This window comes from Camelus dromedarius, chromosome 19, assembly GCF_036321535.1.
Source record: "Camelus dromedarius isolate mCamDro1 chromosome 19, mCamDro1.pat, whole genome shotgun sequence".
Lineage (NCBI taxonomy): Eukaryota > Metazoa > Chordata > Mammalia > Artiodactyla > Camelidae > Camelus > Camelus dromedarius.
In genome coordinates this window covers 37,016,869-37,029,825 of record NC_087454.1, presented here as the reverse complement: position 1 = coordinate 37,029,825, position 12,957 = coordinate 37,016,869, and the positions used below count along the sequence as shown (strand labels likewise).

At 44.9% G+C, this 12,957-nt stretch overlaps 1 protein-coding gene across 6 annotated transcripts in view; it reads left to right on the top strand.

The window, feature by feature from the left end:
* Positions 1–12,957, top strand: part of DST (dystonin) — a gene marked incomplete in the record, with an annotated part of 422,913 nt that overhangs the window by 338,272 nt on the left and 71,684 nt on the right. For 5 of the 6 annotated variants that reach the window (XM_064476599.1, XM_064476602.1, XM_064476600.1 and 2 more), the window contains 6 exon segments: positions 4,118–4,279; positions 5,589–5,759; positions 8,525–8,691; positions 11,025–11,184; positions 11,397–11,723; positions 12,507–12,591. In XM_064476599.1, the coding sequence (XP_064332669.1) occupies positions 4,118–4,279; positions 5,589–5,759; positions 8,525–8,691; positions 11,025–11,184; positions 11,397–11,723; positions 12,507–12,591 (1,072 nt within the window). 6 annotated transcript variants of the gene reach the window in all.

Genomic DNA, 12,957 nt, shown 5'->3' with positions numbered 1-12,957 from the left:
TCTATGACACGGTCAGGCTGAACGAGCAGATCGACTCTGGTTCCAAAGGGAGCCTGTCCTCCAGGCATTTTACAGACAGGACTCTGCCCTACAGTCACCGAACACTGGACGTGAGCTCTCTCTGCTCCAACGGTGCCCTGGCTCCCTCCAGCGTGTTCGAGCTCAGAGGCCGTGAAGCCCACAAGCTAGATGAAAAGATGATCTTTGATGCCCTCAAGCTCAACAGCGATATCGTCCGAACAGCAGGGTTACCCAAAGCCAAACCCCACGCGGAAAAGAGAGAGCACAGACGGTCCTGGCGAATGTTTGTTCCAGCCAATCTGATGGATTACGCGAACAAAAGTGAAAGCTCTTTTGTGGAACCTACTGATGTGTCAGATGCTGTAACCAAGGTGGGCAGGTGCAGGTGGGGGACTAACTCCCTCACGTCGGAGGAGGAGGACTCCGGGTTGTGCAGCCCTCCGGCAGAGAGGGAAGAAAAACAGGGCATTTTAACCGGAGACCAGTCACACATGAGAAGCCTGTCTTCGGCTGAAGACATTCACACAGCGGAGCAACAGACACCCTTTTTTTCTGCCAGTTCCGTCAGTGAACAGAAGATGCCCCTGCTTTCATGTGGGAGCGCCCACCCCGTTGAGAACTTTAAACTGATCTTACAGGAGGCTTTCCCACTAGAGGAAAGAAAACATGCACACGGTCCAAGGGGGATCTGCGCTGAAAATTGCTGCCTGAGGCACGATTTCAAAGAGAGCACCGTTCAGTGTGACCCATCTCCTGTGCCAAGAGATGGGGAAAGCAAGTGTATTTCTAACCCTGGAGAAGAAGGGAAGACATACAGATCGGGGGAACGCCACATCCCAGCACACAGGAGGGAGCTGATGGGAGGGTCTCCCGAGGACTTAGCTCTCTCTCACCCTGATCTGGGGGGAAATGATGGAGATCACGGTAGTGCAAGTTTAGTGGAAAACCTGACACTCTTGACACAGTATGATTCAGAAGAATCCAGCGTCGCACCTAAAGAGGAAATGGAGGTGTCCCTTTCTGCCCAGGAGATGGAGGTGATCTGTATGGAGTGCTCCCCGAAATTCAGAGCGGTAAAAAGGAAAGCGGCTCCCAGAAAAACACGGGCGCAGGTGGGAATATTGGATACCGTCTGTAATGGCTTTCCCTCTGGTCAGGTAATTAATGAGAATGGGGAACTATGATGCCGAAAGTCTGTGGGTCTGTTGTAAAGGGGTCACTGGTGTTTCTAATAATGATCAATCCGGTCTTTTATTGGGGGCGGGGCTTGACTGGTACCCTCCAAGATGGTAGCTGTTGCTCAGTTGACCAAGACAACAGATTAACTAGGGGGGACCGCCTTTGAGAAGGATCATTCCCAGCTGTTCATAGAGTCCTGCTACTGTTGGTGGAAATGGTGGCTGTCCCCCGTCACTTAGAATGCCTCCACTGTGGATTTATGTCAACCTTGGGCTTTTACACAAATTGTGGTCTAAGACCCTGCCATTTAAGGGCAGTTATATTGGATTTATTAAGCTCGAACAGGCTTAGTCATGAGAGTACAAGCACAGTGTTATATTGTTGTGGTCTGAGAAGTGCTCCCCGCAGAGTGAGGACTTTGGAAATGTGCTGAGAATGTTCCCCCAGGGGCTGGGTGTGTGGGAGGGGAGACGTTCCCGTACCCTATTCTGCAGTCGTGACAGATCCAGACTTTCTGTGAGTGGTGAGTGAGGTAAGAAAGTAAAGGGTGCAGCCTTGTCATAAGGAGAGGTTGTCTGTCCAGCCTGTAATTTTTTTCTTCCCACTTAGATTGAAGTTCAGCTATATTTGGTCTTTTTCTCCTAGGCTCTTCTGGTAAACTTTGCCTCAGAGGTAATTGCGTTTTATTTTAAGCTTCTCTTGTGTTTGTGTGCTTGTGGGTTCCATTTGGGGGAGTGGCTCTCTCCCTAGGTATTTTGTTACCGAGAGATAAGGAATTCGGACAATACCAGAAAAGCTCCCTCTCAGTCTGTGAAATCATCGCTCTTATCAGCGATGCCCTTTTCTGTGAGTGTGCGTGAAATGGCACGCTAGTTTCAAAGCTCAGCAAAGTCCTTTTTTCCTGTGAAGGGTTTTGCAGTTGATTTGTAGAAAGTAATTAAACTCTTAGGAGTATATAAATTAGTGGATGTCTTTTTTTTTTAAACCCTTAGTGTATTTTGGGGGGGGGAGCTGTTTAGAAAATGACCACTAACTCATCTAGAACTCCTCTGTTCATTTCTGTAAAACCAAGACTAGAGGTTAAGGCAATTTACTGGATCATTTTTATTAGTTTTTTTTTTCTTTTTGCCCTGGAAATGAGCTGCGAGGGAGAATAAAACTTTCCCCTGAATTCTTAGATACCAGACAAGTCCCTGGAATTAAAAATGTAGCAGTTTTCTTCCTCCCCCTCTTTTTCTGTAAGTAGTAAAACCTGTCTACAGCTGTTAGTTCAAGAAGTAGTAACTTAAAAAGTGGTAAAGAAAAATTGTAGAATCAATCATATCGCCAAAGTCTGTTTTTGCTACCTCGCTGTAAGTTTCTATTGACTTACTAGGGAAATTAATGCCTTTTTTAAAAAAATTATGAAAATGTATGTTTTTTTCCCCAATGATTTGGGGAATTCTTACCTGTTTAGCTGTCATTGACTTTGTGTATTTAGGATTGTTATATAGAAACAGTTCACCAGTGTGGAAATTGTATGGACTTTCTGTGGACGAAGACATTGGGGCTTTCTGCTAAGAGAGGACTTTAAGAAGAGATGATTGCTTATTTGCTTGCTGTTCCTTGCTTTCCTCATTCACTCCGTAACACGGATGTATCCAGTGTGCTAGGCTTGGCCCAAAGTCTGGGGAGTTTACCTCTTGCTGCCTCTGCGTCTTTGAAAATTAGTTTCCATACTGTGCTTATAACTTTTTTCTTTAAGTACCATTTTGATGTCTGCTTTTATCGTGTTTACGAATATTCTGTGTTAACTGTTCATTCACTTGGACTGTTGATGTATTTATATCGTGGCCTGGAGTGTAATGACTCAGTGCCCCACACCTTGTCTTGCCTTGTCATCCAGCTGAAACTTGCCTTCCTCAGTTAAGCTAACTGATTCCCCTCACGGCCTCCTTCAAGCCCCATGTTAAGAACATTTGTATTATCTATGAAAGAGTCGATGTGCCTCCCCTGTACTATCTATGGAGGATTTATCATCATTCACCTCAAGGTATAAATAAAATTTTCTATACTGGTAATCATTTGGCAAATAATTACAAGCTTGGTACTGTGGTGGGTCTGGGGTATGGGACTTGCTATAAGGGAAACAGGAATCTGTGCTTTCATGAAACTTGTGTTTTACTCTAACACATTAATTAGGTCTTTTGCCAGTTATGGGCAACGGGGCCTGCAAATTGAATGGGATGGAGAGTCGTTAGGGAGGGTGCTGGAAAACCACTGACCGTGCAGGCGGTGACCAGAGAGCGACCAGAGTTGCTGTGCTGGTGATGTGTGATCAGGTCCAGGAGGGGAGGTCTCTGTGCTTCTTGCAAGCCAAGCCCATTGGCGTCTTGACAGACCCTGAAGGGTGGATGTGCAGGGATTCACACTATTCCAGTGCCTGCCTGCACCATTTTTCTGTTCCTGTCCCGATATTTGGCCCCTCCAGTTCACCTCATCATCTTGTGCGTGACTCCCACTTCCAATTTGAGTGTCATTTGCCAGCAAGCAGCAGGCATCCTTGGAGAGCCTGTTAGGGCCCATCGTATCATTTTGCTCCTTAGCATTTTCTGAATGTTTTTTACTAGAGTTAAATTGGAATGATGGGAAATTCCTAGTGCTGTGATAATGAAGCGATGGAGAGAAGTCTTACGTACTCTTCTCTTGGTTTCATAGGTAATCTGATTAAATGCACTTGGGTATCATCCTTTACTATTCCTGAGTGGTTTTGATAACACTGAATTTGTATTTAGTTCACTCTCTTACTGTTCTTCGCAGGGCGGCGGCAACGTGTGAGTAGGCAGCAGAACTTGCCTTGATCTCCTGATGAGCAGCTGTTCTGTGGGCTGGTTGTTAGGTCCTACAATTCATGTAACTGTTGTTCTTCCGACTGCAGGTCTTCCAAAAAGAAGAGATTGAACCCTTGCAGGTCAAGCAGCAGGACGTGAACTGGCTGGGTCAAGGCCTCATTCAGAGCGCGGCCAAGGGCGCCAGCACCCAGGCTCTGGAGCGGGACCTGGACGACGCCAGCACGCGGTGGAAGACCCTCAATAAGAAGGTGATGTCTGCGTCCCCCTTCGTTGCCGTTCCTGCTGGTGGCTCTCGAGTTTGTTGCGACTGTACTTAGAGTAGCCAGGCTCCCCGAAAACCATCCCCTCTTTGACATCACTGGGACCTGGGTGGCCCACACTTGACGCCCGAGGGACTCGGTAGGCGGCATAAACGCAGGAAGCGAGCTGGGTGGGACAGGGTCCCCCTCAGGGCAGGGACCCGGCCATGCAGCTGTGACGGCCCTGGGCTGGGGGAGCACGTGCATCTCGAAGGGCACAGATCAATGCCACCCAGGGGCCTGGGCCCCCTGTCGCCACATCGTCAGCTGACTTGCAGAAGAACTCGGAAATCTCACTTCTAATGTGAAACCTAATTTTCAGGCATCGGCCACCCACTCCGCACTGTATCATAGGTCACACAGTGCGGGTCATAGCCCCTGTGAGCCTGTCTGCCCTGGATGAAAGGTTTGCCTCCTCCCTAGAGATCGTGAACCCCAAATATCATTTTACTTGTAAGATGTGGCTCCCACCTTTTTCTAAACCATGACGGAAAACACTGGAAAATATGCTCCCGTGTCTTGGGGATCCTTCTTTAAAGTCCGATTCATATCTCAGTGGTCCCCAAACACAACTGGGCGGCAGTGTGAGGTGGAAATATACTCCATGCCACTTAAAATACCTTGCCAATGACTTTTGCAGACCAAGCAGAAGAGACTTTTGAGAGGGGCTATTGGATATCTCTGTGCAGGACACAGAGACTCCGTTTACTGGAAGACAAAGGCCCTGGATTGTCAGGAAGGGACTCGAGAGCTAGAAGCTTGCAGAGTTTAATTGGTTACTTCGTAGTTAGTTGGCCTTGCAAAATGTAATTCTGATTCTCTGTACGATAATGTTTTTTTAAAAATATAAGTCTCTTGAAAAATCATTGTCCTTGATACTCGTCAGTAGGAAGTAACAGATGAATCCCAGGGATAATGAGAAAAATGAAGAAGGCATTCTTTGTTTCAGTAACCTTAAAATATTTGAACATTGATTGCTAATCATAAAGGTACTGGACATTTCCGAGACCTCAAAGATCTCCCCTTTTGCGTTGAGTAGTTGGGGTGGTAACCTTATCTCCTCGGTTTACTTGCTAAGTTGTCTCTTTCCCATCCCTGTCCTGCCCACTGTCAGTGCTTTGGGTACATTTGAAGTGGAAAAGGAAAGAAAATTTGGGACCAAATGGGAAGATGGGCATGGACAGTGCTGGCTGGTGGGGGGATCTTATTTTTGTGAACAAAGCAGATCATTTGAACCCCCCTCCCCACGACTGTGCAGGTTGCCCAGCGAGCAGCCCAGCTACAGGAGGCCCTCCTGCACTGCGGGAGGTTCCAGGATGCACTGGAGTCCCTGCTCAGCTGGATGGTGGACACCGAGGAGCTGGTGGCCAATCAGAAGCCCCCGTCCGCCGAGTTCAAGGTGGTGAAGGCCCAGATACAAGAGCAAAAGGTAAGGGAGCTTTTGTTTGGTTCCATGTTAAATCTTAATGAGAGTAAGAATTTACCATGTGACTAGGATATCCTAGGTAACTGCTTATCAATGCTCTAGGCATTATTCTGTTAGTCATTCAACAAACATTTATTGACCATCTGCCGCAGGTCAGCCATGGTTCCAGGGGCTGGAGATACAGGATCGAATAAAAACGATCAGAGTTCCTCATTGAATTTCAGGTTTAGTGGGAAGGGAGGAACAGGGAGAGGCAATAAGTGGAGTAAACGAGTCAGTGGAGGTACATTAGCAAGTGATAAACAAAGCAGGAGGGAGATAAGGGTTAGGAAGTGACAGGTAAGGGTGGCTGACAGGAAGTGCTGAGTGGAGGGGGTGTGTGTGCAGTTTTAAAAACTAGAGAACTCACGGGAGACCTCACTCACTGAACAGGTGACTTGGAGAGGAAATACCCTTGTTCCCCCATACAGTTGGTTGCTGCATGTGAAGTTGCCTTTTTTCTGGATTCAATACGGGCAGTTTCTTACGCTTCAGCCTGTACTAATGAGGCAGAAAGCTAATTCACACATGCTGAGAGACGTGCTCTGCTGTCTTTAAAAAAAAAATTTTTTTTTAATTGAAGTGTAATTGATTTACAATGTTAGTTTCAGGTGTACAGCAAAGTGATTCAGTTATACACATACGTACATACATATGTATTTTCTTTTCAGAGTCTTTTCCATTATATATTATTACAAGAAACTGAATATAGTTCCCTGTGCTAGACAGTAGGTTCTGGTGTCTTTTGACACCACAAACACAGGACCAGGTTGGAAGGACACTCCTCAGAGGGATGGTGACTACTTGGAGCCACACGTACAACTTTCATGGTCAGTTAGGAAGCATTTAGTGACCTTTGCAGTATTAATTTATCAGCCGTGACTTGAAATGACAGAAGGCGGGGGGGGACACCTATCACACAGCACATTGACAAGGTTTCTCTTTGAAAAGAAGGGAAAGGATTAACAGTCTTAACTGAGTTTTAACATGCAGTGCTACTCTGTCTAAAAATTCTCTCAAGTCTTTATAATGTGGGAAAATTAACCTATTGGAAATAGATTTAGCGGTGAGGATTAAAGAAACATAACAGGAAACACACTGCATTTGTGTAATTTTTGGAAAAAACTAGTATATGATATGTAATAAAATAATTTATAGTTTATGTAATTTATAACAATAAAGTATAATGATGTATTTTATAATTTTTATAATATACTTAATGAATAGAATAAATAGATATAATATTCTATGACGTGGTGTGATATAACTGTGACCATTCACGATTTAATTTAAACTTTCATTATTCTCCCAGAGTTGATAACCTGTGACTAACTGACAGAACCTGTTTGTTGACTCTGCCTTCTTCATTGCTAGGGCCTCTGATGTAACGTTTACCCCAAGTAATCTCCTTAATTGTTCTTTTTACTGGCTGAGCCACCTGTCGTGCTTCGTATAATGACTCTAACCTGTGTCAGGAGAGGGCGTGTCCCCCCTTCTCTTTGAACACTTTCCTCTCCCCCCTGCTGGGTGGTCTTGGTCTCAGAGTGACCAGGAGAGGACACCCTTTCAGCTTGTTACTTCCGGTGACTGTCCGTGCCCGTCAGTCCGTAAGCATCAGTCAGGATGGGGGGGGTCCCCAGGGGTCTGTACACCTGTGCCTTCTCTGCCACTCTCAGCACAGCGCCTGTGCCCCGCACTCGTCCTCTGAAATACTTGTTCTGATTCCTTTGGAGGAAGGTAATCCGATTTCTGGCTCCCTGTGTCAAGCATTCCATTCCAGCCTTCTTGCAATGAAGAATTAAATTGAATTCTTTTTTTTTTTTTTTTTTTGCCGCTGCTGCTAAATCCTGAAATATTAGTCTTATTTAGCCAGCTTTGGCGATTTCTGCCACGTTTCACCCTGTTTTCATTCTGGAGATGGTATTTCAAGGCTCTTATTAGTTTCCACCCTCATAAAGGACTTTAGGAGCCAGTCCAACCTTGTAAAAGGAGCCAGGAGCCTCTCATTTTAGCCTCAGTAGCTCGTGAACTTGGTCCCAGTCTCAGCTTCCCTGTCTGTTATGATGGATTGGCTAACGTGGGAAGAGGTTCTGAAAGCAGCAAAGATTTGTGGTGGCCTTTTCTGTCTCCGTGGCACAGACAGTGGTTGGGAGCCTAGGGCATCCCCGTTTCATTGCGGTAATGGGGATTTTGCACTTTTCAGTGCAGTGGAGTCTCCCCCGTGGCACCTTCTACGCCATTATTGTATATTAAAAAACAAGTAATGAATGGTTTAGTGGTCTTATTGATATTAGTTTTATTTTTTATTTTTAAAGCTGTTTTTACGTTTATTTTTTAATCTTATTTATTTTTTAAATTATTTTTTGGGAAGAGACATAATTAGGTTTTTTTATTTATTTAATTATTGTTATTTTTAATGGCGGTACTACCGATTGAACCCAGGACCCCGTGCGTGTTAAGCACGCGCTCTCCCACTGAGCTGTCCCCTCCCCCGATGTTAGTTTCATTTACTACGAAAAGCCCCCACCACAGAGTCTGACACAATAGTAGTAATGAATCATTAAACAAAATGAGGTTTTTTTTCAGTCCTACTTCTCAGACCCTTTTTGTGTGTGAACCCATCGCACACCCAAAGTACGTAGCGTATGTCTTCCACATGTTGATACAGTTATTCCTCGGCTTCCTTTCTGTTTGTTAATTCTTTTTTAAACTCAATGCTCTGCCCTCAGCTTCTCCAGAGGTTGCTGGATGACCGCAAATCCACCGTGGAGGTGATCAAACGGGAGGGAGAAAAAATTGCCGACACAGCAGAACCCGCGGATAAAGTGAAGATCCTGAAACAGCTGAATCTGCTGGACAGCAGATGGGAGGCGCTGCTCAGTAAGGCCGAAACGAGGTAACCCCGTGCCTCCCGTCTTCTGGAAGAGCAGCGGTGGCTTTAATCCAGATTTCTTGTCTTTGGGTAGTGCTTCCCTCTGAATTGCTCTTTTCCTGTGTTTATCAGGCATGTGAACCTAGGGCTGTGGTGTCTCCCTCCTCATCCCTCTGGTGGTAAAATGTCTTGTGGTCCCCAGAGAGATGCCAGCGCTTTAAGTGTTTCCCCCCGGGGGGGGGGGGGTCATTCATTCATCTGTGTATTAGGTAGTCGCTGCCTGCCTGCCACGCGTCTCATCGGGGTGAGCTGGCTGGATCCTCTCTGCCCGCAGACAGGACACAGCTGGCAGGGCTGCATAGCCACTGACGGGTGATACAGATGTGGTGGTTCAAAGCAAAACCCGCACCCAGGGCACGGTGGAAGTTTTCATAAGAAGAGCCAGCCTGGGGTGGGAAGGTGACAGCTGAGCTCTGTTTTGCAGGAGGAGCGGGAGTCGGTTCGGCAACGAGGCAGGTGGAGGGCGCTGTGATGTTACCAGGGTGGAAGCCGGGAGCATGGCCCTCCCCGGGCATCTGCGCTCCATGCTCTTTGATTACATCCCTTCGTTTTCTTCCCTGGTATCGCGTTGACCAGTGTCACGTTGTAGCGGCATCGAAATGTCGCTCCATAGGCTGGTTGGGTTGGAAATAGAAGAGCCGTGGAACAGAAGGAGATTCTCCAGACATTCCTACCTCCTCTGGAACTAAAATGGTGCAGAGAAGGGTTTGTCTAATCCTGAAGTACGGAGTAGAAGGATTTACCATTCTAGGACCGACTCAGGTGTTCTTAAGGAGGTGGAAGTTTCATGTTATCATGGAAGTTGCGTGTGTGTCAGTAGATTATTCCTTCTGTGTGAAGCCCCAGGGCCTTGTTCCCTGGCTGCCGTGAGAGGGACTCTCAGTCCTTTTTGTAAATAGATGAGTGAGTGTCTCGATCTCTGGCCTTTTCCTAACCCTTCCTCACAGCGGTATTGAACTGGGGAAAGATGGTGGTCGTATTATGATTCACACACAGATCAATAGATTCCCTCACAATTTAAATCATAGTGAATTAAACCTAATCACAAAGTAATTTCCACTGATTCTAGATGATTGGACATTAGAATTTAGCAAAAAGAGTCATAGGAAATGATAATGCAGAAGTCAAAAATAGTATGGTGATTTTTTTCATTTTTGAAAGATCAAGTGTATTTCAACTGAATATTTTTACATATGTGCATATTTATGCATATTTTAAAATATATGCACATGTAGTTGGCGATGTAATGATAGAGAAATTGTATTCAGTGGCATGTACCAGTTTTCCATAATTCCCTTCATCCCCATAGAAAGCTCATTTCTCAAATCATGTAATTCCCTAAGAATTAAATGTGCTGACAAGACAGCGACTCTGGGTCCCCATCGAAGTAAGTCGCAGGACTGGGCACTGAATCAGGTCCTCTGTACACAGGCCAGGAAATCACTTGCCCTCGATAAACACTGAGGACAGTGGAGGTAGGTTTCACCTTCCGAGGTACCTTTTTAACAGAGGAAACGGTGAGTTTTCGAAAAGCATTTCAAACTACACGACAAGCAAGAGTCTGAGGGCATGTTTCTCCTCTTTCGTGATGTCTTAGCCCAAGGATCATTAACTATTGCTTTGGGGAAATATACCTGCCAGTGTGCTTTTTAAAGGAGGAACCACCCATAATCCACTGTGAATGCTGTTTGCATCCAATTTTGACCATTTGATTAAAGCCAGCTCAGTGACTGGGGCTCTGCCTGAAGTTAGTTTATGATAAAGCACAGGATGTGTGTTCAGTAAATACTACCTATTCTTAACCATCATTATTACTGCTCTTGGGATTACAACTTTACTATTATCATAACTGTTATCACTGTAAGAATTATAACCAGGTAACTTAAAATGTTCGTAATATTCAGGCACTGGAGGTTGGTGTGTTCAACTATAATTTTAGTTAATAAGAGAACTAATTTTATTTAATAGTGGAACTATTTTAAAATATCTTTTACAGATTTTTTTTTTTTTTTTGCAGGGGGTAGGTAGTTAGGTTTATTTATTTATTTGGTTTTTTGGTGGAGGTCCTGGGGATTGAACCCAGGACCTCGTGCATGCTAAGCACGTGCTCTACCATTTGAGCTATACCCTCCCCCCCTTTAAAGTGCCTTTTAGATGTGAGAGATTTTCATTCTAACCCAAGATGTTTTGTGCACAAACTGCTCAGCGTGGGTTGCAAGGGCCCGAGTGGGGATTTCTGTTGACTGCTCTCCCACGTTCCTCATTCCTGAATGCCCTGCATCTTGGCCCGTTTATAGGAATCGTCAGTTGGAAGGTATCTCGGTGGTAGCCCAGCAATTTCATGAAACCTTAGAACCGCTCAATGAGTGGCTGACGACCGTGGAGAAGAAGCTGGCAAATTGCGAGCCCATCGGAACCCAGGCATCCAAGCTGGAGGAACAGATCACGCAGCACAAAGTGAGCTTCCCACCCCGTGTCAGCGAGAACCTGTTTTCCATTTCCTTTGTGGTTTTATGACATACGTTTGCATCCCGTCTGCATCACTGCAGACGTAGACCCGCTTCATGAGCCATCCTTTTGTTCTGCTTTATGTTTCCATTTTTATTTGTCCATTCTCTCTTTTTTTTTTTTTTTTCTTTTTCGTTTCTCTTTTTCTCAACTTCATTTAGGCCTTAGAAGATGACATCCTCAGTCACAGTAAACATTTACACCAGGCCGTTAGCATCGGCCAGTCCTTAAAGGTTTTGAGCTCCAGGGAGGATAAAGATTCGGTGCAGCAGAAATTAGACTCGTGTCAAGTGTGGTACATTGAGATGCAGGAGAAGAGCCGCTGCAGGTCTGAGCTGCTCCAGCAGGCCCTGTGCAATGCTAAGATTTTTGGGGAAGACGAAGTGGAGCTGATGAATTGGCTGCACGAAGCACACGACAGGCTGAGCAGGCTCTCGGTCCAGGACTACGGCCCCGTGGGGCTGGGCACGCAGCAGGCCGAGCTTCGGGTATTTTGATTTATTTCGTTTTTGTTCATTTCAGTTATCTTTGTTTTCTCAGTTCTCCTGATTTCTGTATTATTTTATGTTCCTCGTTATGACTTAGATGACTCGCTACACACTCCAAAGAAGACTTGGCCTGGGTTTACAATTACTTTTATTTTTTTTATTTTTTGGTTATGTTACCCATCATTTCTTTTTGCTTTTTTTTAATTAAATTTTTTTTAATTAAAACACAGTTTTTTATTGAAGTATAGTCGATTTACAATGCTGTATTAATTTCTGGTGTACAGCATAGTGATTCAGTTATACATCTATACATTTTCATATTTTTTTTCATTATAGGCCATTCCAAAGTATTGGTTTTAGTTCCCCGTGCTCTACAGTAGGGCCTTGCTGTTTATCTGTTTTATACATACAAGTAGTTAGTATCTGCAAACCCCAAACTCCCAGTGAAGTCACGTTTAAAAGAGACTGAATTGATCCAGTCGGTGGATTTTTCACCTTTCGTTTTGTCATGTCATCATTGTATACGCAGACCCGTACATAATAAACCAATCCTCTGATGTCCCCACCTGGCCACGTTTTCTGAAGAGGGGAGTGAATTATGAACACAGGACGGGGGCACAGTGGTGGAGAAAGGCGGGGTAAACGCGAGAACAGTGAGGGGTATTTGAAAATGTGAGGTGTCTGGTCCAAATGAAACCTAATTAAAATTCTCTGGGGTTAACAGGTAATGCCTATGCGTCTTTAAATTTCTTTTCTCCACGTAAAATGGTACCTGTGTTTTAGGTTCTGCAAGAGGACATCCTACTCAGAAAACAAAACGTAGATCAGGCGTTACTGAATGGTCTAGAACTACTTAAACAGACAACAGGTGAGACGTCTCTAAGACAAATCATCGAGCAGTGAGCATTTTGCCTTGCTTTCAAAATATTTTAGAGACGGGGTTTTAAAAAAAAAAAAAACAGTTTATAATTCGGGGGCCGCTCCAAGACTTCATCCTGGAGAATGCTTTGAAGGCCGATCAAGGAGGTTTTTGGAATATGATTTCACTTTTTTTTTTTTTTCTCATGATCTCACTGAGTTCTTAACAGAAGTTTTGTGAATTACTCATAACGCCAAGCACTGGGGCCCAGGAGGTGGTCAGAGGCTCCCTCGGTGGAGTTATGTTAGTTTTCCACTTACGGGAGGCAATTGTTCAAATGAGCACGTAGGTTGTGGATGGTTTTTTGTTTTTTAA